This window comes from Wallemia ichthyophaga (assembly GCF_000400465.1).
Source record: "Wallemia ichthyophaga EXF-994 unplaced genomic scaffold scaffold12, whole genome shotgun sequence".
In the NCBI taxonomy this organism is placed as follows: Eukaryota; Fungi; Basidiomycota; class Wallemiomycetes; order Wallemiales; family Wallemiaceae; genus Wallemia; species Wallemia ichthyophaga.
In genome coordinates, this window is record NW_008806285.1 from 263,281 (window position 1) to 285,523 (window position 22,243).

At 46.8% G+C, this 22,243-nt stretch overlaps 15 protein-coding genes across 15 annotated transcripts; 6 read left to right on the forward strand and 9 right to left on the reverse strand.

The window, feature by feature from the left end:
- Window positions 1–5: 5 nt before the first annotated feature.
- On the forward strand, window positions 6–821 carry J056_000936 (TIP41-like protein; the record flags this gene model as incomplete). Its single annotated transcript, XM_009270564.1, has 1 exon — window positions 6–821. The coding sequence occupies one exon, from the start codon at window positions 6–8 to the stop codon at window positions 819–821; it is 816 nt and encodes a 271-aa protein (XP_009268839.1).
- Window positions 822–974: 153 nt separating this feature from the next.
- J056_000937 (COP9 signalosome complex subunit 4) lies at window positions 975–2,255 on the reverse strand (the record flags this gene model as incomplete). Its single annotated transcript, XM_009270565.1, has 2 exons — window positions 975–1,019; window positions 1,074–2,255. The coding sequence occupies 2 exons, from the start codon at window positions 2,253–2,255 to the stop codon at window positions 975–977; spliced, it is 1,227 nt and encodes a 408-aa protein (XP_009268840.1).
- A 26-nt stretch (window positions 2,256–2,281) lies between these two features.
- On the forward strand, window positions 2,282–2,830 carry J056_000938 (uncharacterized protein; the record flags this gene model as incomplete). The annotated part of the gene is made up of 1 exon (XM_009270566.1): window positions 2,282–2,830. One exon carries the CDS (start codon window positions 2,282–2,284, stop codon window positions 2,828–2,830), a length of 549 nt encoding a protein of 182 aa, XP_009268841.1.
- Window positions 2,831–2,957: 127 nt separating this feature from the next.
- On the reverse strand, window positions 2,958–3,185 carry J056_000939 (uncharacterized protein; the record flags this gene model as incomplete). The annotated part of the gene is made up of 2 exons (XM_009270567.1): window positions 2,958–2,972; window positions 3,018–3,185. The coding sequence occupies 2 exons, from the start codon at window positions 3,183–3,185 to the stop codon at window positions 2,958–2,960; spliced, it is 183 nt and encodes a 60-aa protein (XP_009268842.1).
- A 95-nt stretch (window positions 3,186–3,280) lies between these two features.
- Window positions 3,281–4,120, reverse strand: J056_000940 (Elongation factor 1-beta; the record flags this gene model as incomplete). The annotated part of the gene is made up of 2 exons (XM_009270568.1): window positions 3,281–3,878; window positions 4,065–4,120. The coding sequence occupies 2 exons, from the start codon at window positions 4,118–4,120 to the stop codon at window positions 3,281–3,283; spliced, it is 654 nt and encodes a 217-aa protein (XP_009268843.1).
- Window positions 4,121–4,217: 97 nt separating this feature from the next.
- Window positions 4,218–5,279, forward strand: J056_000941 (3-ketodihydrosphingosine reductase TSC10; the record flags this gene model as incomplete). The annotated part of the gene is made up of 4 exons (XM_009270569.1): window positions 4,218–4,253; window positions 4,294–4,425; window positions 4,477–4,719; window positions 4,764–5,279. The coding sequence occupies 4 exons, from the start codon at window positions 4,218–4,220 to the stop codon at window positions 5,277–5,279; spliced, it is 927 nt and encodes a 308-aa protein (XP_009268844.1).
- Window positions 5,280–5,458: 179 nt separating this feature from the next.
- J056_000942 (DIS3-like exonuclease 2) lies at window positions 5,459–9,324 on the reverse strand (the record flags this gene model as incomplete). The annotated part of the gene is made up of 3 exons (XM_009270570.1): window positions 5,459–5,530; window positions 5,575–8,456; window positions 8,499–9,324. 3 exons carry the CDS (start codon window positions 9,322–9,324, stop codon window positions 5,459–5,461), a joined length of 3,780 nt encoding a protein of 1,259 aa, XP_009268845.1.
- Window positions 9,325–9,814: 490 nt separating this feature from the next.
- On the forward strand, window positions 9,815–11,543 carry J056_000943 (Glucose-6-phosphate 1-dehydrogenase; the record flags this gene model as incomplete). Its single annotated transcript, XM_009270571.1, has 5 exons — window positions 9,815–9,860; window positions 9,911–9,945; window positions 10,000–10,289; window positions 10,345–10,354; window positions 10,407–11,543. 5 exons carry the CDS (start codon window positions 9,815–9,817, stop codon window positions 11,541–11,543), a joined length of 1,518 nt encoding a protein of 505 aa, XP_009268846.1.
- Window positions 11,544–11,663: 120 nt separating this feature from the next.
- Window positions 11,664–12,124, reverse strand: J056_000944 (60S ribosomal protein L36-A; the record flags this gene model as incomplete). Its single annotated transcript, XM_009270572.1, has 3 exons — window positions 11,664–11,682; window positions 11,733–12,027; window positions 12,073–12,124. 3 exons carry the CDS (start codon window positions 12,122–12,124, stop codon window positions 11,664–11,666), a joined length of 366 nt encoding a protein of 121 aa, XP_009268847.1.
- A 254-nt stretch (window positions 12,125–12,378) lies between these two features.
- Window positions 12,379–13,759, reverse strand: J056_000945 (uncharacterized protein; the record flags this gene model as incomplete). The annotated part of the gene is made up of 2 exons (XM_009270573.1): window positions 12,379–13,461; window positions 13,508–13,759. The coding sequence occupies 2 exons, from the start codon at window positions 13,757–13,759 to the stop codon at window positions 12,379–12,381; spliced, it is 1,335 nt and encodes a 444-aa protein (XP_009268848.1).
- Window positions 13,760–13,911: 152 nt separating this feature from the next.
- J056_000946 (uncharacterized protein) lies at window positions 13,912–14,515 on the forward strand (the record flags this gene model as incomplete). The annotated part of the gene is made up of 2 exons (XM_009270574.1): window positions 13,912–13,946; window positions 13,990–14,515. The coding sequence occupies 2 exons, from the start codon at window positions 13,912–13,914 to the stop codon at window positions 14,513–14,515; spliced, it is 561 nt and encodes a 186-aa protein (XP_009268849.1).
- A 70-nt stretch (window positions 14,516–14,585) lies between these two features.
- On the reverse strand, window positions 14,586–15,743 carry J056_000947 (Ribosome production factor 1; the record flags this gene model as incomplete). Its single annotated transcript, XM_009270575.1, has 2 exons — window positions 14,586–14,993; window positions 15,075–15,743. 2 exons carry the CDS (start codon window positions 15,741–15,743, stop codon window positions 14,586–14,588), a joined length of 1,077 nt encoding a protein of 358 aa, XP_009268850.1.
- An 886-nt stretch (window positions 15,744–16,629) lies between these two features.
- Window positions 16,630–19,058, reverse strand: J056_000948 (Cell wall integrity protein scw1; the record flags this gene model as incomplete). The annotated part of the gene is made up of 2 exons (XM_009270576.1): window positions 16,630–16,908; window positions 16,956–19,058. 2 exons carry the CDS (start codon window positions 19,056–19,058, stop codon window positions 16,630–16,632), a joined length of 2,382 nt encoding a protein of 793 aa, XP_009268851.1.
- Window positions 19,059–19,486: 428 nt separating this feature from the next.
- J056_000949 (Viral IAP-associated factor-like protein) lies at window positions 19,487–20,568 on the reverse strand (the record flags this gene model as incomplete). The annotated part of the gene is made up of 4 exons (XM_009270577.1): window positions 19,487–19,668; window positions 19,719–19,939; window positions 19,992–20,387; window positions 20,441–20,568. 4 exons carry the CDS (start codon window positions 20,566–20,568, stop codon window positions 19,487–19,489), a joined length of 927 nt encoding a protein of 308 aa, XP_009268852.1.
- A 49-nt stretch (window positions 20,569–20,617) lies between these two features.
- J056_000950 (uncharacterized protein) lies at window positions 20,618–22,220 on the forward strand (the record flags this gene model as incomplete). Its single annotated transcript, XM_009270578.1, has 2 exons — window positions 20,618–20,776; window positions 20,835–22,220. 2 exons carry the CDS (start codon window positions 20,618–20,620, stop codon window positions 22,218–22,220), a joined length of 1,545 nt encoding a protein of 514 aa, XP_009268853.1.
- Between the last annotated feature and the right edge of the window lie 23 nt (window positions 22,221–22,243).

Below are 22,243 nucleotides of genomic sequence, written 5' to 3' on the forward strand. Positions count from 1 at the left end.
TCAGGATGCCCAACCCCACGCAACAATCGTACCGAATCAGAAACTGGGAAATAAAGACGCAAAAGTCGACGATACCTTCAATGCCCGAAAGCGACGCCTTGGCTGCTGAACTCGGGATCCCAATACCAGAGATGACATTCCTATCGAGTGGAGTGGAGGTGCTAGACACAGATAGCGGATTTAAGTTAAGTTTCAATGCGCGTGATGCACTACGTGGAGTGAGCAAACAGAATGAATTGAGGGTATCTTACGCCGATCACTGGCGAAGCAGTCGACAACCGCACGAAGCATCCACCATACAGCCTAGTCAGCCATGGGACTGGACTTACAGTACGACATACAGCGGCAGCACAGAAAGTGAAAGAGCACACTGGCAGCCCATCCCCACCACTACACCAGTCATTCCCATCGATAAACTCAGTGACACCACCCAGCCTATCCTCTTCTACGACGATGTGCAACTTTACGAAGACGAACTAGGCGACAACGGTCAAGTAGGTCTTAATGTGAAAATACGCGTTATGCCTTTCGCTTGGTTCATCCTTCAGCGCTTCTTCCTCCGTGTGGATGACGTCCTCTTTCGCATGTACGACGTGCGCGTTTATCACGATTTCAGCGGCAATGTCGTCTCGCGTGAGTGTGCGGGCTGGGAGGCGGGTTGGGAGGCTATGAAGCAGTGTCTGCCCCCTCATACACCTAACATTCTTTCAGATGAACCTGTCATCCAGGCAACGCTGCGCACTATGGAGAAATACAACACGCATACTAATTGCACGCAATGGAAGGGACTGGGGTGTGTGAAGGAGGTGTGTGAGTTGTGAGTTGTGAGAGTTGAACGGTGATGGTATTCATGTTGATTGATTATGCGACTATTTAATACAAAGCTTGTAGAGCTTGAGTGTTTGTGGGTGTGTGAGGAGTGTTAGATGTGCAAGAGGTGTGCATACGCTTGTGTATTGCTTATAGATTTCACCCTACACCAACCCCTTTTCCTCAATCTTGGCAGCTGTAGCTTCGATCTGCGCCAGTGTGTTAGACAAGCACTCCATACCATAATACAATACGAAACCCACCAAAGAAGCGACCGATTTGATTTGTGCATCCCACCCATGTGTGTGTGGAGCATAAGCAGCTTCAAATTGTCTATCATCTTCCTGCGCAGCAGCCACATGCGCCGCACCACCCAAGTCGCCTTCGTGGGTAGCATGTGAAGGAGTGAACACGATAACGGCATCGACCTGATCAATATAAGCTTCTAATCTCGACTGTACTATCATAGTGGATGCAATAGTTTCAGCACCGTAGGACGATAAATTGAGTAATGCACCTAGACGCGTGAAGGTGATGTTATCGAATATCTTACTAGCTGCCAACAAATTATGCTCAATCATCGCACGTTCGAGCACATTCGTAGGCGTATGTTTTGCCCCTTGCTCGTCCACGTTATTGTGCGTGTAGCTGATCTGCGCTATTTGATGTGCAGATAGGTGTTCAGCAAAAGATGCTATGTCGTCTGCTGATAAAATTCGCTCGAGGAATACCTTCTCGAGTATTATGTGGTGTTGTGTAGAACGACTCCTTTCGTCGCGGTAGAGTGATGCGAGGATGCGACTGCGTTTAGGACCAGCTGGTGCAAGTATAGCAGTAACTATCGCAGCCGAAAGAGAACTTAGTCTATCTTCATAATCGAGATCAGCTTCATAGCTCAGTTGCTGGAAGATAGTGGCAGATCTTATAAAGTCGCGCTTGTAGTCGAGAATTCTAGCCTGACTCAGTTTGAAAGACAGGATAAGTGATTTATTCGTCGTGGTGTGTATCACTGTCGCGGCCTTGTTGAGATAAGACTCGGAACTTATAGAGTCATCGACTTCCAAATACAGTCTGACAATCTTGATGTACGTGTCGAGCTTACTATCGATACTCTCAAGTAAATCGAAGTTCAGCTTCGTTAATTCGTTCGCAGCGCTCGACAAATCGTCAGCGTTGAAGTACAAATCGGATGCTTGGATATGGAGCTGATTGTTCAGATGATCGTAGAGGCTGTAATGGCTAAGAATATCACACGCAGAAGCGATATTCTTCACCAAGCCAGATTTGATGAGGTGCTCTGTACATTGTTCAACAACAGACTTCTTCTGAATGAGGTTGTAGTTTGAGCTGAGAATTGAGTTGAGCGTATCTGCGATGTTTCCATCCAACTGCTCAAATAGCAGAGTATAATTTTTGGCGTCGATTATCTCCTCAATACTCGTCATCATCGGTAGACCTAGAGAGAGGGAAAATGACTTCAATTCAGAAAGCAATGGGTCTTGAATTTTTGAAGTACAAGGTTAGTAACCTCGAAGGCAGCGTGGAGTACAAGCAGAGCGTCGTTGTCGATGTTACAGCGCTGTTATATGGGATAGAGGTGCTGAAGCGGTGGATACATGATAAAACCCATGTAATTATGATACCACTGCACGCAATAAACAGCCTGGATGTGTTCAAGGGGATGGGTGATGACGATATCCAGTACAGATCCCGCAATGCATCTGCGTTTATCGAAAAGGAGTTGAAGAAGCAGACGATAAAGCTGCAGGAGTCTATCCCACTCACCAGCAACCACTACACAAACATAATAAATTCACTTAAACTGACTTCAAACGCGTCCAAGCTGGTCGTCGTTGGTACTGGCGCGGACGTGGACAGACTCAATACAGATGAAATCACACAGCACACGCAGCAATCTGGCTACGACGTCGACTTGCTTTTGCCTGCAGAAATTGAAGATGCTGCACTGTGGTCAAAACAGAGGAAATTGAAATATTTGAATAAAAGTAAGAAGAAGTAAGAGGTTAGGGTCTGAGGACTACGAAACAAGATGAATGAGTGTCCATCCGCACTCAAGATAATCACACCACAGCCACAGCGCACACTTTTAGATTAGAGGAGATTGATCTTGTGTATATCAATTAAGTTTAAAATGCAGGCACCTTTAAATACGGTTAGAGCGTCTACAGCGCAGCTATCCAACTCACCAACAAATCACCAGCGACTCTGATAAAACCAATTGATCCAATGAAGAAGGCTGATCCCCATACGATTGGCATGTTCTCTGGTGCGAAAGATGACTTCAAGTACTTCCTGATAGTCGACTCATTGGTTGCTCCTTCGCTTGTCGTGAGGTAGGCTGGCTTGTCACTCATTTTGCGTTCTGGGAAGACGGACAGGGACAAACAGACATATTCAAGATAACCGACGTAACAAAATATTATGACAAAAATTTAACAACAAAAACATTTTACAGCTTTTGCATAGCAGCAATATCAGTGGATTGGACGTGGTCCTCATCTGCCTCGACTTGCTCTTGGAGTTCTTCCAAACCGACCTTCTCGTCCTCAACGACGAGAGTAACTTGCAACTTGTTTACACCGTATCCAACTGGGACAAGCTTGGAGAGACCCCAGGTAAGTCCATCAATCTCAATTGATCTCATGTTCTCCTCCAATTTCTTCATGTCTGTCTCGTTGTCCCATGGCTTCACGTCGAAGGTAACGACAGACTTCTGCACGGTCTTTGGCTTCTTTGACTTCTTCTCGTTGTACATAGCAACTCTCTCTGACTTGATACGCTCAGCTTCTGGGTCCTCATCGTCGGAGCCGAAGAGGTCAACGTCATCGTCCTCCTCCTTGGACTCGGCAGCTGGTGCTGGTGCTGCTGGTGCGCTACCTGCTGGGGCTGAGCCGTACAAGGAAGCAGCGAAAGCGCCACCGCCAAGAACATCAAATTGGTCCTTGAAGGTGCTGATGTGGTTGAACCATCTGCTGACGTTCTGGTATTGAGCTGGAGCGCTGCCTACTTGCTTGTAGACAAAGACGTCAGCTTGGGATGGGTTGTGTCTGGGGCTTGTTAGACGGGTGTAACGTGTGTAAGAGCGTATCAAGACAACAGCACACAATGCTCAGTAGTATTGGATTGTTTATCTGCATAAAAAGCGGGGTCTTAATCCGCACTAGGAAACACGGACCAATAGTAGAATCATCATGTTGTGTGCTGTATGCCACGCTCTCCAGTTCTCCACTTACGCATCAACGTATGAGTTGTTTTGGAGGTGTTGATCGAGCTGCTTCAAATCAACCATCTTGTTATTTGTCTGAATGAAGAGAGAGAAGCCAGCGCAATCGCGAAGACTACATGTTGGAAAAATTTCTGCAAGAATTAAAAATCTTTTTTGTGAAATGTTGAGCGAGAGTAGTGTAGCTTATAATAATAAGGTGTGTTTAATTCGTGCTTTCTGCCCAGCTAACGACGCAGCACTCGTTCGTCACTGGTGGCTCGCAAGGTCTAGGGATAGCGCTAGCCAGTGAGCTAGTGAATCGCGGGAGCAGTGTAACGATTTGTGCGCGCAACGAGTCCAAGCTTGCTGCCGCCGTTGCACAAATCGAGGTGGGCAATGAGTGATGATATCGCGGGTGATATGCTCAACGCACAGCGCAGAAACACAGAAGCAATGACAATCAATTCATACACTACGTTTCTGCCGATCTGACAAAATATACGCAGGCTCTGCACGCTATAGAAAGAGCCACTGAGTTAGCATTAGCGACACAGAAGATGCCACCATCTCTCTTCTTCGCCTGCGCAGGATGCTCGACACCCGGCTGGTTTGCAGAGATGTCCATTGAGGAATTCGAGTGGGACATGCAGGCCAACTACTTCTCCGCATTGCATACTGCCAAGGTGGGAAGATTGCGTGGGTTTTGCTATATGCTTACAAGACGCAGGCAGCTACGCAGAATGTACTCCAGCATACCACACCACACGCACACATCACTCTTGTCTCTTCCGTGCTAGGTTTCCCGCTCGGGGTACCTGGATACTCGGCTTACACGCCCTCCAAACACGCCGTGCGTGGATTAGGAGATGCCCTGCGTACGGAACTTCTTCTACATGATATAACCACACACGTTTACTTTCCTGGCACCATCTACTCCCCCGGCTACGAAAAGGAGAATCAGACAAAACCTGCGCTGACTAAAAAGATAGAGGGCGCTGCAGATGGACTGACGCCGGAGCAGTGTGCACGTGCGCTACTCAAAGGTATCGACAAGGGGGAGTACCAAATCACATCCGATTTCGTAGGCAGCCTGATCAAAAATCTTAGCAGAGGTGCTTCTCCTTCGAACAACCTGCTAATAGACACCCTGCTTTTTTTCGTAGCTGCAATTGCATTTCCCTTCTGGAGAATTTATATGGATTATTTGGTGAAAAAGGAGAGGAAAACTAAGACAGCTAAATAGAAAATTATCATTCATATCAAGTAAATAAGTAAGAAGTAGACATAATTTGTATATAATTCATTTAGTTTTCTTTTCATTAAATTAACGCTTTACGCTGAATGCGTTGCATATGTTGCATTTGCATCTGATCCACCTGATACATCTCACCCACCTCGTCATCTATCTTCTCACACCCACTCTCATGCGAATGGATTTCCACAGTAGCACTTCAAGATGGGAGGTGAGGCTGAAAAGTCAGCAGTGACGATGATCTGTGGAATGTTAGGAAAGCACGACGCAACACATGTTAACCTACATCAACAGTCATGCTGTCCTTAATAGTCTGTATATACTTGCCATTCTCCACCCTGACGTTCTCATACTTCGGTTGGTAAGCAAGCTTCGACTTATTATGCTGAACCGTGTCCATGTCGTTATTCTTCTTGTTAACCATATCGTTATCGTTATCGTTATCATTGTCCTCATCACTCTCATCACTGTCACTCTCATCAAACAGCGCCTGCTCATCCTGGGTAGATCTCGAAGTCATATGCGCTGGGGCGTGTTTCTGAGCAGCTTCTTGAATACACTGAAGATGGCCATCTGAGCTATTCTCAACCAACCACGATATAACATCGACGCCCTTCTTCCAATACAGATCGAGTGTCTTATGCTGCTCGCTATACTTGTGTTCGTTGACTGGTATCTGGTCGACGTGCACTCTCTTCTCGATGCCCATATCGTTGACGAGCACATCGAAAGCCCTATCGAGCACACCAATTACAGTCGCCTGTCTCACTACCGGTCCATATCTCTTTGTGAGATCTGAAATCAACAGACAGAGGTAGAGATGCTGCGAGCTCTCCTGCGCTTGTTTCGAAGCCTCCTTCTTGACATTGCACTGCTGTGCTGTCTTGGCTACAGTCTCCCTGTCCATCTGGAAGTTCTTCTCAGCTTCCTCTCCATACTCGAGAACTGTCTGCAGCTGGCGATGCACCACCACATCCGCATACCTTCTGATAGGCGATGTGAAGTGCGTGTAGAGAGGAACATTGAGTGCGTAGTGTCGGTACGAACTGATATCTATAGCTCCTGAGCAGAAGTACTTGGCTCTGCACATTCCCTTCACGGCCAATACTTGCAGCATCTTTCTCGCCTCCTCATCCTCAACAGCAAGGAACGAACTCTGGAGTGCCTTGGACGAGGATACGTCAATGTCAAATCCTAACTCCTTCGCTCTCTCTTGGAATGCATCCAGTCTCTTCGGAATTGGATCTTCGTGACGTCTCAACAACGATTGCTCAGGTAAACTGGCTGCTATTTCTGACGCGACTGTGATATTCGTTATCAACATAAACTCCTCAATCAGGTTGTTCGCCTCTCTTGACTGATATGCCATGCAATCAATAGGCGTGCCATGCTCATCAAGCTGGAATGCTAACTTCATCGTCTGGATCTTAAGTGCTCCCTCATCGAATCTACGTTGGCGCATCTTCTGCGACAACTTGTATAGTATCTTTATATCTCCGCCAATCTCTTCACTAGTGTACTTGTCACTCTTTCTGCCCTCAACCACATCAAGTTGTCTACCCTCGATGATGTTCTGGGCATTGCCATACGACAATTGTGCGCAAGATTTGATTATCGTACGCCCAAACCATGTCTTAAGCACCTTGGCGTCTTTGTCCATAGTAAAGGTGACAGAGAAGGCTAGTCTTTCTCTGTCGGGAAGCAATGAACACAGGTCTGACGACAAGATCGATGGTAACATTGGCAGAGCTTTTTGCACCAAATACACACTAGTTGCTCTCTTTCTAGCATCTTTATCCAGTGGCGAATTTGGTTTGATGAAGTAGCTAACGTCCGCAATTGAGACTGTTATATCATAAGTATCATCGCTATTGACTTTAACAGAGACAGCATCATCTAAATCTTTCGCAGTGTCTGGATCTATAGTAAAAGTCCTCTCATTTCTCATATCTCTCCTCTTTCCATACTCCTCTTGTGGAATGTGCCAAGGCAATGCAGGAAGACACCTGAGAGCAGAATCTGGGAAATCTTCAGAAGATGTTGCATTGGAGTCTTTCAATAATGCACTAGTCTCAACTTGGACGTCACCAATCGGTCCGAGCTTCTCAACCAATGTACCGAATGGATGCAACGAAGTAATTGGCCAGCGCTTGATGCAAGAAACGAACAGTTGATTCTGATAATGCTCAGAATTACTCAAGAAATCTTTTGGAGCTTGTTCAGTTGGAATAGCAATAAGTGGCACTCTCTTATCAGTTGGCTTGAACCACACAATCTTTGGCCTCTGTGCTGGTTTTTCTTGTGCCTCTGGTATTCCACCTTCACGCTCACGTCTTTCAGCATCCTGTTTTTCTTTAGTGGCAGCTGAACTTGGTCTGAGTATACCAAGTGTACCTGAGAACAACTGTCCAGGCATGCGCTCAACAATCGCGACAACGTGACCAGCATATTTAGGTTTCTGATCGTCGTTAACCTCCTCATCTGCAATCAAAAATAAACCCTGTCCTTCAACTTGCACATCATCTCTATTCTTGGCCTGCTGTTTAGTTTCAATTGAGGGATTGATTGCGCGCAATGCATCATACTGTGCATTTTCTTCTTTACGTCTCTTCTTATCCTCCTTCTCCTTCTTCGTACCCCAGACCTCATCGACATTTAGTAATTCGACTGCAACTATATCACCCTCTAATGCACGGTTACGATCTTTGCTACCACAGATATAGACATCGGCATCCAAGACCTCGGTGGATATGTAGGCATCCGATCTATTGCGTTTGTTTACACGCAACATACCAACTACCAGCTTACCAGCAGTGAGGAGCGGAGGTAATGAAGCTTGTGGAAGGTATGGAGCAAATAGAGACTTGCGTTGAGGGCCCCCATGGTTGCTTGGTTGTTGGATTTGTAAATTGAACGCTTGTTGTTGCTGGAGAGCGTAGTTGATGCCGTTGTCAAATTTACCCATCTGATTGCCACCAAGTGCAGCAGACAAGGAAGCGGCAGCTACCATGTTTTGGAATGAATTAGGGAATGCGAATGATTGGGCCCTGTTGTGACCACCTGCACCGACACCAACACGGAATTGAGCCAATGAAGCTAATTGAGATTGAGCTTGTGCAAGATCAGGTACTCCTGATTGATTGTTGTTAGGAATAGGTTGCTGGATGGCTGAAAAGGTTAGAAATGCAAGTAAGAGACATTAATTCTCACCTTGACCAGTGCTAATTCTTCTACCATGACCACTTTGAGCACTTTGTGGAGACATCTTGTTAACAGTGTTGGATGGGGGGAAGGAAAAGTCATTAAGGTCTTTAGTAACTTTTGAGACATTGACAGAATGACGTCTTCCATGACCTTTTGGGGGAATGTTTTTCATTTGTGGAGAGCCTTGTGGGTTGTAGAGGTTTGGTGAGTGAGGGGAGTACTGAGTGAGGTTACCACCAGACATTCTCATGTTAGGGGCTTGCTGAGATTGAATGCGGCGGTGGTTGTTAGGGATGTTAGGGATGTTAGGGATGTGAGGGTTGTTAGCGTTGGGATTCATTCTCGAGTTGAGAGTCTGCTGATCGTATTGCTGAATGAATTGAGATTGATTTTGAATCAAAGCTCTCTGCTGATGCTGGAGTTGCTCAATTTGCTGCTGGAGGAGTAATTGCTCAGGGGTGATACCAAGTTGAGGAATTTGAGCAGGACCACCGAGTGATTGAGAAGGAGTGTGGTTGCCGTATGAGATTGAGTTGTTGGTTTGGCGACGTCTAGCACCGAATTGGAAATTTGGGTTCAGAGTGCCGTAGCTGTCTGATTCGTTTGATTCGTCCTGGAATCTAGGACCAAGATTCTTGCGGCGATTACGATCTTGAGATTGAGGTTGATTCATTGAGGCTGATTTGCGGTGGCCGTTGATTGATTGATTGCGTGGTTGTTGTTGTGGCTGTTGCACAGGCAATGGAGGCATCGCTGTTGGATCATCGCTATGGTTATGCATTTGATTTGCTTGTTGTCTCCTGTTCTTTGGATTGTGTTGTGAATCTGCCATTCTCTGTTCAATTGGTTAGGTTGATGGCGACGTGTTTCAACGCACAGACCTCTTAATTCAATTTTTAGCTTAATTCAAATTCTTTAATTCCTTCAGTATTAACGAGTGGTTGGTATTTATCTCTTTAACCCTTTGTCGCTGTCGCTGTCGTCGTCGTCTGATTAAACTGCGCGTAATGAAAGATGTATCAATTTGGATAATTCAATTTCACTTTAATTAATTTAATCATCGGTTCTTGTTCCAATAGTGCTCTCTCATATCTACAAACATTCCTACTCATCTTAATATCTCTACACATGAATGGTAAAATTTTCACACGGGTATTGTGCATGTATATTAGAATAACTAAGTGCATCATTGTAAAAACTCCAATGGCCCCCAGAAACCTCTAAAATAACGGTAAAATTCAAGAATTTTTGAATTGGCTGTTGTCATCGATATGTGGTAATGGATATCAGCGGGGCTTGTTCAAATACGATCAAGATACAAAATGTCTGCAACATATGCTCAATTAAAGGATAACACGTCTATTGTTGGTTAGTGTGGATTCATATGCTTACTCAAATCACTCAACTTAGACGATTAGTTTTCGGGGCTTCCGGAGACTTAGCCAAGAAGAAGGTGAGCGCGGTTCAATTGGTGGTATGTTATGGACCATCTAACCAAACCATTTAGACTTTCCCAGCTCTCTTTGGTCTCCGTAAGATGGGTTTACTCCCAAAGGATACACGCATCATTGGATACGCCCGCTCAAAGATGACAAATGAGGAGTTCCATGACAAAGTTACTGGATTTATTAAGATTGATGATAATGATTCAAACTCCAAGAAGCTCCTTGATGAGTTTAAGAGTGGTTTGTCATACGTCGCTGGTGGATACGATGGCGAAGAAGCGTTTAAGAATCTCAACGATAACCTCACCAATGCTGAGAAGAGTAATGCTTCATCTGGTAAGGTGTCAAATAGGTAAGTCAATTTGGAGTATAACTATCTGATTATCTAATCAATTGCTCATTTATAGACTATTCTACGTGAGTTTAATTGTTTAGATAATTATCTCGCCCTTCTAAACCTTCCCCTCAGCTCGCTCTCCCTCCTAGTGTCTTTGGCTCCGTCTCTGAAGGCTTACGTAAATTCTGTTACTCAGGCTCAGGCACCAACAGACTCATCGTCGAAAAGCCTTTTGGAAAAGACACCGAATCTTCACAGCAACTTATGAATGCAATCAAAGCAAACTGGTCAGAGGAAGAAATATTCCGCATCGATCACTATCTTGGTAAAGAGATGGTGAAAAATTTGCTTGTTTTGCGCTTCGCTAATGTTTTCCTTGACAATCAATTCCACAAAAACTCTGTTGATAATGTACAAATCACTTTCAAGGAGCCTTTCGGCACTGAAGGACGTGGTGGATACTTTGATGAATTCAACATCATCCGCGACATACTCCAAAATCACTTAATGCAAGTACTTTCTTTGGTGACGATGGAGAGACCTGTTTCATTCTCTTCAGAGGATATTCGTGATGAGAAGGTAAAGGTTTTGCGCACAATACCACCACTCAAACCAGAAGAAGTCGTCCTTGGTCAGTACGTTGGTGCGAATGGAAAGCCTGGATACAAGGAGGATGATACTGTCCCACAAGATTCAAATTGCCCAACATACGCTGCATGTGCTTTACACATCAACAACCCACGCTGGGAAGGCGTTCCATTCATACTCAAAGCAGGTAAAGCTTTGAATGAAGGTAAGGTTGAGGTTAGAATTCAATTCAAGGACGTCACATCGGGTATATTCTCAGACATTCCAAGAGATGAGCTCGTTATTAGAATTCAACCATCTGAAGCTATCTACTTGAAGGCCAACACTAAAGTACCTGGACTTCATATGTCGGCGCTACCAACAGAGTTGGATTTGACATACAAGGATAGATTCGATAAAGCTGTCATACCTGAAGCTTATGAGTCACTCCTCCTTGATGCGCTTAACGGGGATCACTCCAACTTTGTGCGTGATGATGAGCTTGATATTGCGTGGAAAATATTTACACCAATCCTTCACTGGATCGAGGGAGCGAATGGGGAGAAGCCAACGCCAGACTCATATGAGTATGGATCAAGAGGACCAAAGGGGGTTGAAGAGTTCCAAGCCAAGTTTGGATACAAGCGCACACCAGATAACTACAAGTGGCCAGTAACTGATCTTAGCCAGGCCAAGATGTAATAAGTGTTTTGTAGATGAAGATGAATAATTTTGTAAACTGCACAAAGAGAAAAAAATCCAAACCAATCCGTCAAAAGAGGTGATGCATGTGAAGAAAGTACATATTCACTACACTTGTGTTTAGTTGGTACCCTTGGTACTGTGAGGAATGTTAACCTTGTACACCACCTGAACTGAAATCCAACCCACCGAGCTTCTTGAATAACCGAAGAAAGCTCTTCAACCTTACCCTTGGCACGACGGAGAGTACCAAGACGCTTCTTAGTGAGCTTACGTGCCTTCTTGTCCTTGGAGTTACGGAGGAGTTCCATGACACGCTTCTCGTATGGAGCGAAACCAGCAACTTCACGGATGACGCCCTTCACCAAGCGACCACGCTCAGAGTTAGCGCCCTTTCTGTGAGAAGGCTTAACACGCTTTGGGAGCTGTGTGGTTGGGTAGCCCTTGTTCAAGCCAACGCGGAGGTTGTTTGTAGTGGTCGACACTATAGGCTGTGTTAAGTGGGTTTTTCTGCTTAATTCCCCCCTACTCACTCTCTCTTCACCGTCTCTCCAGAAGTCAGAAATTTCTGAGATGCGCATTATCACAAAATTAAAATTTGCGAGGTATAAAAGGTGGTCTTCTCAGAAATTATTCTTCTTATCTTACATTCATTTCGAAATATACCAGCTAGCAGACGGTGTTTTATACACCGCATGACTGTCTAGCAAAATTGGCTTCGAATATATCTACGGATGCTACAATTCATCCGGTGTGCAACCTACACGCTGGGGATTCGCTTGTATCCAACATTACTCGCCTTTGTAACTTTTTTCTATGTATCTTTATCTACAATCTACTCGTTCTGCTCCTTTTTATTCTTTGACAAGATCTTCTCTATCTCTTTCTCTGCCTTATCAATGTTTTCCTTGGTCTGCTTCTCCTGATTTGCCTCATACCATGCCTTCTTTATCTCCAAACTTGAAATTGTACTCTCAATATCTGAGTATGACTTTGGAGGTGGGATCGACAATCCGATGAGTGCTGTCAGTGTGGCCAGAGGTACGTGCACTTTATCCTCCGAAGTCGCTTTTGCTGGTGTCTTTTTCTGTCCCCTTTCCTTCTTCTTCGATTTCCCTCCGCCGACAAAGTAAGCGTCATCATCGTCCTCCTTCTTCTTGAGTAGTGTGCCGCCTGGAACTTGGTTGTCTACTTGGCGGATGTTGTGTTGGGCGAGTGGGGTATTAGCACCTTGAATACCCTGGTTACCTTCAGCATTGTCACTATGATTGTGCACCACATGCACCCCACCAATCCTCCCAAACTGATCAATTAGCGTCTGGCAATCCTGAATGAGAGGTTCAAAAGCGGGCAGTTTAGCATCTTCGCGGAGTTGTTCAGCATGCAATTTAGCCTTCTGCGCATTCTCAGCTTCTCTTTCCTCCTTGGCCCTTTGTGCGCGTCTAGCTTTATCCTCGTTGACTTTGGCGTAGTACGCATCCATACCTTCGCGATGGGTTTCTGAGTGCGAGCGTTTCTCCGCGTACACGGCATCGAGATCGGATTGCAATTTGTTACGCTGGTCGAAGAGTGTCTGCTTGGATGCCTGTGCATGGTCCATCTCCGCCCTCGTTTCATTCAAACCCTTGGAAATAGCCTCCGATTTAGCCGCGAGTGCTTTGTGTTCGGGGTCATCCAGGTGCGCTTTCAATGCTTCGACTTGCGCCCTGTCTGCGTCTATGGCGTGTTGCTGCTGGGCAAACCCATCAACGAGCTTCCTCTGTCTTCTGAGATTTGTTATTTCCTGCAGAGACCTCTTCTCATCGGCTAAACGGAGCTGACCAGATTCGATGGAAGTGTTGAGGTGGTCGATCCTGCTGTCGATATCGCCTACAGAGGAGAAAGGTATTTTAGACTTGGAGGATTGCAAATCTTTTACCTTGTGTGTGTGAGTGGGTTATGTGTTCCATATGCTCCCGTCTTACCTTCCTCTGCGTAGACTCGTGCAACACTCTCACCCTCTCAAGCACCTTGTCTCTGCTAGCCCTGTTCCCTGCTTGATTCGATTTGTGCTCGTCAAGCTCCTTGAACAATGCCTTTCTGCGCTCATGCGCTGGCCCGTTCGCAGAGGCGTTGCTGATCTTTTGGCGCACAATTTGCAGCTTGCCTTGGATATCATCTATCTGCGATTTGTAGGCGTCTTGGTGTTTTCTAAATTCCGTGATGTCTGGCTTCATTTGGTGTTTTGGTGTGTGCTGTGTGCTGGGAAAGATAGGCAGACAATAAAAAAAGGGATGAAAAATAAATTATTTCAACTCAATATTATATTTAAATAGATATTTATGTTTATGTTTATATATATACTTACACACTCACACTCACACTCACAATGGCCATCAACGATATCTACGTCGCCAATACAGCGTGTGTTTCTATTTCTCTACTATGCCCACCCTAACGCTCTCAGTCGCCGCTTGGATGAGTTATCACGCGGGCGTTTAAGCGTAGACGACGACGGGATGCTCGTTCTAGGTCAGAGCACCTTGGACAGCGCCCGCAGGCAGCACCTCCTCCACTTAGCCTCGGTAGCCAAGCACGCTGCGCTCGAGACGCACTCCTCCTCCCTCCTCACTGGCCACCTCAGCGAATCTGATGACTTTGCCGATCTGGCTTTCTCCATCAAGATAGACCGCGATGAGGATATTGCACACAGATCGCCCAACGATATCGCCAGACTCATCCTCAACCAGCTCCACCTCTCCTATACGCTCATTGTGGAGGATGACGCCATAGCACAGAGACTGCCCAAGCATTCCAGTCACTTGCTCAGCCAGGATCAGAAAGATAGCCTCATTCACGCTTCCTCTTTCGTCGGTCGACCCACACTCGACTTTTCCGCCTCCATCACCCCTTCAGAAGACATACACGTCTGGGCCATCAGGATTGCAGAGCGTCAGTACCTCGGATTGCTGACTATATCTGTGCATACGTAGTATGAAATGTGATAATAATGTTAATAATGATAATGTAAATAATGTTACCTCCTCTGCTGCCCCTCGCCGCTCACAGGAAGAATTTGCGCCTGCTCGTCTCCAATTCAGGTCTCCACTGGAACTCAAACGCATCACCGCCGCCGTCGTTGTCGCCTGCATTAGCGAGACGCGCTTCAACAGGTCGGTTGTCCACCTCGTACTTAACCCCCGGCAGGCCTCTCTTCATCCACCTCAGCTTGAGCGTGAACCGCGGTCCTATCTCCTGCAAAGCTGTCTTCTCTGTCGACTTGAAAGCGTAGCGGTGTCGCCTAAAGAAGATAAAGTCGCGCTGCACGTGGAAAGTCGCTACCTGTCGACCCTCAAATTCCGGCACAGGTGGGAAGAGTGCTTGGAACATCCTTCCAACAGTATGTCCGAGTCTGGTAGCGAAGTTGTTCAGCACCAGTTCCGGGTGGTGCGGTGTAGGACGAGCGTGACCCTGTATCATTAAAGAAATGAATTGAAAAGTTAAGCACGTCAGTAAATCATTTCTCTCAAACTAAACACTCCAGCCACTTACCGTAATAGCCTTGCTTTGTTTGACGGACGACAATTTGAAATACGCCGTGGGGCCACTCGGGAGATGCATCAGCGTCAACGCATTCGCCGTCTTGTGATCCTCATTCACCACCATCATGTCGCTGTACTCCCGTTTGCGTGCCCAGCCGGCAATAGTACCCATCTCGTACCCCTTGCCGCTCCTCCTCTTGACGTACTCTGAGTTGGGCAGTACGGATGTGAGATCCATGCAGAACTCTATTGTGCTCTTTCCCGCGCCCGCGCTCGTCGTGATGAGTATCTTGGGCAACTTGATCCCTGAATCTGGGTCATCGGGGTTGACCAGTTGCGGTGTGAAGTAGCTTGCGAAGGCGTCGTTGGCAATATCTGAGGAGAGTTCGGGATCATCTGTTCCCATGTGCATATCCTTGTTATTCTCGCTGTTATTCTCCTTGTCGTTGTCGTTGTCGTCTGGCTGCTCTGGCTGCTCTGGCTGCTCACCCCCTCCTCCTCCTCCCACACCCATACTCATATCATATTCCCGCGTATTGTCGAGCGTGTTGGGCACATTCCGCGCCCTCCTCTCCTCTGCATCTTCCTCTGTTTCCTCCTTCCTGCTCTTCAAGCGGCGCTCTAGCTTCTGCTTGCTTTTGGTTTTCTTAGCTGCGTCGACTATCTGCCCGCGCTTCATTTTGTTTTTAATTTTTATACTGTCCATTGTGCGCAAGTAGGTGTTGTGGTGGTGGTATGGTACAGAGCTCTAAACAGCCATATCTCAACAACAAACATAGAAAATGTATCCAAAAACAGCATCAGCGGTAACAAGCGTGAATTTCCAATCCATAGCACATTTCAGAATGTATTTTTGTGTCTTTACGAGCACAGTGAGGGGAGTGAGACAGATTAGAGTGGTGTTAAATCCAACAGTACTCAACCCACAATACACAACACCAAACTCACTCTACAAACCCCACACACTATATAATCACATTCTTTTCGATGAAATTCTATTCATTTTCAATTTTAAAAAAACCCGCTCAGTCTCCTCACACACCGGGGAATAAAACGAGCGATCCATTCATCTTGTTACGCTATCCTCTCTGGCCTTTTGGCTTAGATCAAGTGTAGTATCTGTTCTTCCAAGTTCGAACAACTTGGATCGCATAACTTATGCGACTAACGTTCGATCTAATTTTTATCCGCGTCCAGCCGCCCTCACTGCTTGCATAGGATGGCTGGAAGATGGCCTTGCGTTGCACTACCGCATGTGCCGTCAGCGCTCTCTTATCATTCTCATCAACCATTTTGCCATGTCTTTGCTACTTTTAGTGGTAATGACTTGATGATATGGTTGTCGAGTAAAGGCGAGTTTGCGGCATGACGGGAGTGTGCCGGTGTTCGAGCGTACAAAATAGCAACAATGTGATTTGCACGCACACACCTTTAGCACACCTCCAAACACCCACACATACAAATAAAATGCATTGATTAACAGTTATAAAATAATTTGGTAATAATTATCACGAATGTCGCTAGAAGTGAACAGATAGGATTATCGATTAACGTAAGTGTATATATTAGCGTGTTGATTGATGCAAATGCGTGTGCGTCTGTAACGTGTTTAAGGTGTTTAAGGTGTTTGCGTTGTTCGAGTTGCTTGAGTTGCCTGAGTTGCCTGAGTTGCTTGAGTGGTTTGAGTTGCCTGTATTGCCTGTACTCCCCCCACCCGCCATATTCGATCGAACACCCAGTGGGTTCTTGGAATACGACAGTCTGATTCCACCTCTAATTAATCCGTTGAGTGTATTCCCGTAGAGCTCGTGGAGTGTCTTAGTAGCCACATGTACATCTTCGAACTGTATTTGTGTTAGCGTAATTCTCACCCTTACGACACCCAACTCACCTCCACGAAACACATTGGTCCGTTCGCTTTCTGTCTAAATGACAACCTCTTAAATCCGCCCTGCTTACTAAATAATGCTCGCAGAGCATCCTCCAATAGACTAACCGGCTGTGATGGCGGTGGTGTGGTTAAATTTCCAACGTACAATGTCGAACAGGGTGGATTTTGATCTGCGGGATTCGTCGGTTTCAGTGGTGCTAAACTTGGTGCTGTATTCGATGTTTGACTTTGTGTTGATGTCGGTGTCAGTGTGTGTGTGTGTGTATTTGTATGTGCATTCGTCTGTGTGTTTTTCTGTGCGTTCGCTTGTGCGCTTGTCTGTACACCCGTCTGTGCACCTGTTTGCGCTAATTGACTATGCAATGTGTGTATACTACTCGTTTGCAGACTGCCTGCTTGCAAACTACTCGATTGGGCTGGAGGTGGGGATGTTTTCGTAACCTGTACGTCATTCAATGCCAGGCCAATATGACTGGTAGTGGTGTTGCTGCTGGTCAAGTCTTGCGCGCTGTGTGATACATGTCCTCCACCCAGGTTGTGTCCTAAAGCCAATGCACTCAACCGCCTGCCCAGACTCTGACTAGCTAAGGCTGAGTTGGAATTGGGGTCGAGTGTTCTAGGCGATAGTGGCCTCATATGGCTCCCATTCCCATTTCCATTCCCACTCACACTCCCATTTCCACTCACATTCCCACTCACACTGACACCACCTGTAACACCCCCATTGGTGTACATCGGTGGAGAGTACGCATCCAGACTGTTGAGAGGTGATAGTGTACTCGAATTTGACTTTTCGTGGTTACGAGATTGTCGCAGTTGTCCACTTTGCCCCGTTTGGCCTGACGGCGATAACGTATATTTGTTACTTTGGAACGGGTCAAACCCACCCGATGGCGGTGTGGGTTCAGTATCAAATGGCCTAAACAATGTTTCTTGATTAGGTGAACAGATTGAACCAGTCGTAGGTGAGCTCGTTGCGTTGTGAAATGCCTCAAAAACAGCGGACGATCTAGGACCATCCCATGCAGAGTTGGATGGTCCAAATAGACTTGAATTGGAGGTCTGAGAGTTGAGTGAGGTTGATGTAGGTGGGTTAACTCGAGTGCCTTCTCTGAAACCATCTCTCGCACCAACACCAACACCTACACCTAATCCCACTCCTGCTCCCACTCCCAGTCCCACACCCTCCTGTGTCGAATGTGTGGCTTGCATATAGTTCTCCTCCTTCTTGGAACGCGTGTGCAGATTCTTCTTGGCCATCTCAGCCTTCAAAACACATCCACGCTCACTATCGATTTTGCGACCCGATAGGATATCCTTAGCTTCAAGAGCAGCGGGCTTACTCCTAAATTTTGCAAAACCTATAGTCTGTTTTCTGGCCGAGAGCTGCTGAGCAGCGGTGACATTCATATTCAGATTCATGTTCATGTTGGCGTGCATGTGCATGTTGTTCGTATGCAGGTTGGCGGACTCGTCGACGGCGCTGCCGGGGGCGTTTTCACGCTCGGACATGATACTCGTGGAGGGGATGTGAGCGAGTGAGTAAGGGTCTTTGTGTGGCGGAGGGACAACATCTTTCGCAGGTATTTTGAGCGTCGCTGCTTCGAACTCTGCACTGAAAATGAACATGTTCTGGAACTCCCTGTCAGTCATATCGTCAGGGAAACCGACGACGAAGATAGTGCTGATGTCGTCAGCGTTGGTGCTATGGCTGTGGATTTGAGACTGGGAGTGGTTGAAGCTGTTAGTACGATGCGCATTGAGTGGGAGTGGTGGAGGAGGCATGAATAGGGGATTAAAAGAGGATTGAGTATCATGTGCGTCTGATTCGGGGGATGATTTCAAGTCGACTGTGGGTGTACTGCCGTTGCCGTTGCCGCTGCTGCTGCCGCTGAAATCACCGCGCTGAGACGGATTAAAAGGCTCAACAGAAGCAGATAAATGAGATTTGGTAGGACTAGATTTACTATTTGGATTGCTGACTGAATTTAAAAGAGAATTGTATCCGAAGAAAGGCTCATTCGATTTAGGCGATGAAGGTAGTGATAGTGTCTCCATATTATTTGGTATTGCCAGTATATCTTCATCCTCGATTTCTGTCATGGCGCCTGCTGCCGATTTCTCCTGCCGATTTCCTTTATTCTTGGTTGTGGGTGATTGGGAGAAACCCGCGTCTCGACAAGAGCACACGTGTTTTTTTTAAAATTATTGCGCGGTGACTGATTTTGGTGTATTTTATACTATTTACACGCGTTGCCCATACTGATATGCATCTCCATGTGATTATAATATGCTTTGCAGCTTTGGGCTTACGTGGCAGCTGAGCTGCGCTGTGTTGATAACGGCGGCGTGGATGGTGGATTTGTGTAACTGGTGCAACTGCCGTGAGTACCTCGAGTGCTTTAGCTCGTCATGGTCCATGTCATAGCATATGTCATTGCCTTCTCCCAATACTCAGCGTGCATGAACGCGGATTTATTAAGTAAGCGTGGCAGATATGATATTCATGTATTTTAAAACGACATTTTGATTTAAATATCCAGTTCTGAATCATCACTATCCTCCTGTGCATTCTGCCCCTGTCTGATATGGTTTGGCTTGCTATCATAATCGCCGTCGTGATCCTGTTCCTCCTTCTTTGCAAAGTCGTGTGCATTTGTGTTTACTGGCTTCAACTTGACTGCATCCAGCGCGAGGAGGAGGTTCTCCACATCTAAATAATTCCTTGGTCAGCCTCACCCCACACGCACCACACAAACCCACCTTTCTTGGTCGTCTGCTTCCCGTGCAACCCAATAGCAGCATCATTGGCACCCACTATCTGCTTCATAAGCGTCCCGCGTCTGTAAAATAGCAGTGTAGGGCAATTACGCTCTGGATAGCCTGCTATACACTGACTGCCAACGATGGAGACGAATTTCGTATGCGGGTATTCAGTGGCAAGCGAGTGGAGGTGCTGTCCAATGATTCTACTCTCTTCGATGCTGAATTTGTACCGTTGTTAGGCGTAACTTACTCCCAATCAAACCAACTCACGCTTCTGAGTAGAGGAAACATATTACACTTGTTCCACCACGCTTGAGATTCTCTATACTATCATCATGAGGGTTGAATTGAGGGTCTGTGTGTTCCTTGCTCGCGTCTGTCACCTCGCGTGTGTAGTCTGGTCTCGCAATTGGATACATTCTGCCAAATTTAGCAGTGCTTTCGAGCTTCTGCATCTCCTCTATCCTTTTTTTGCGGTAGGAAAGAAGGACACGCTCATCGTCGCTGTCATCAGCCTCCTCCGCCGCCTCAGCGAGAGTGTCCTCTGTAGCAAGTGAGAGACCAGCGTTTCTGATCTGGGAGTAGTCAATGTCCAGACCCTCTGGAGTGGATGGTCTCGAAGGTGGTTTCTGTGGTATAATTCCCTGTGCTCGCAGTGCATCGTTGCTAATAACGATATTGCTATTAGAGAAGACACTCGATTCAAATGTCAGGCGTACAATTCAGTGTCATCCGAGTAGCGTAATGCGCCTGTCGTTGGTATGTGTGGTTGATTCTCTCCTAGAAATGTTTTCTCGTCGCCGCCGCCGCCGTTGCCGCCTTGGGCCATATCGAATGGGTTGAACATTGGTGTTGGTCGTTGGTGTAGAAGAAATGCTTCTGTGTTCAACACCACCATGTCATTCGTATACGCGCTTATATTCCAAATCTACACGCTCAACGCTATTCTCTCGTCGTACAGAGCACTCAAGAAGAACAGCGAGCGTGATAAGCGTGTCCAGCTGAGTGAGCGCCGTCGACAAATATCCTCGTGGCTCCAAATATGGATATGCTGGGTGAGTGGGCTACTTTCTTATAACTGATCCACTTCCCGCTTAACATACTCCGCCTCAGTTCATCTGGCTCAAACTGGGCAACCTCGTCGACTACTTGCTCAGCTGGATCTGGTTCTATTGGCAGATAAAGACTTTCATTCTCCTCACTTTTATTCTCACTAGCAGACAATCTGCCAGCGCGCTTTTCATCGACGCGCTCAAACCAACGCTGATGCCCTACGAGTATTATGCGGATGGTTTTTTCGCGCTGCTTGAGGACACGCACGCGATTGGGATGTGGGTGCTGACTGATATCATATACCGTGGCGTTAGGGATAACTTAGCTGACGTGGGTGTTCTGAGACACTACCTGAATCTCGCACCGGCGACAACAACAGCACCAGAAGCAGAAGCAGGAGCACACCATCCACCCAATCCCAAGAAGAAGGTCGTGCGCAGGCCAACAGGACCTATTATCCGCCAGCGCAAGAACATGATAGCCAATTCCCAAAAATCACAGAACACACAAAGCAAAACAGGGCGTCCGAGTGTCGTGCTTAGACGGCCGCAGTCTGCGAAAACACCTGAACTCACACCTGCACCCGCGCACAGCGGCAAAGAAGAGGACGCAGCGCTCATCAACACCAAACCTACTTTCATGAGTACTCCCAAGGCCAAAGCGTTACATGCGAGTGGAGATAATGTTCTTCACGCACCTCACGCACCCGACACACTCCACTCTCCTTACATACCAGGCAGGCTTCCTCACACTCCGCCATTTGTGCGGCTGACGAGGTCGCAGACGCGTGGAAATGCAAATGCAGCAACAGCACCAGCACTAACAGCTACAAGCGGTGATAAGGGTGGTGATTCTATAAGCAGTAGTAGTAGTAGTAGTAGTAGTAGTGGCAGCGAGGAGGACACACCGCCAGCACCTCCTCACACCCATAGCATAGCCAACATGGATAGGAAGCGCAACGCTTCCAGTGCCTCTCTTAAGAGTGCGAGCAGTGCAAACAGTGCGAACAGCGCCAAGAGCGCGCAGAGCAACGAGCAGCCGTCATACACAGTCCTTCGACGCGCTGACCCGAGTTCGAAGACAAGTGGGAGTGGGAGTGGGAGTGACGGCCAGAACAGCGGCAGTGACAGTGACAGCTCGAATGACAATGACAGCGACAGCTCCACAGAAAACACAAAGATGCTCGATCAAAACGAATTAGCCACAACGCACACCCGCACCTACTCTTCAACCGCCGAGAACAAAAAACTTACATCCTCAAATATACCACGCAAGAAACGCATTGTAACTTTGCGCAAACAAGTAAATACAAACGCCAAACCAAACACGAACACAAACACGGACGCACAAACACAACCACACCCTCCACGCAGACAGGCAGCTACACGGGGTAGAGGACTGAGACGACCTCCTATACGCGGCAGAGGGCGCGGACGAGCCACTTGATGGGTTAAAATGCAACATATACA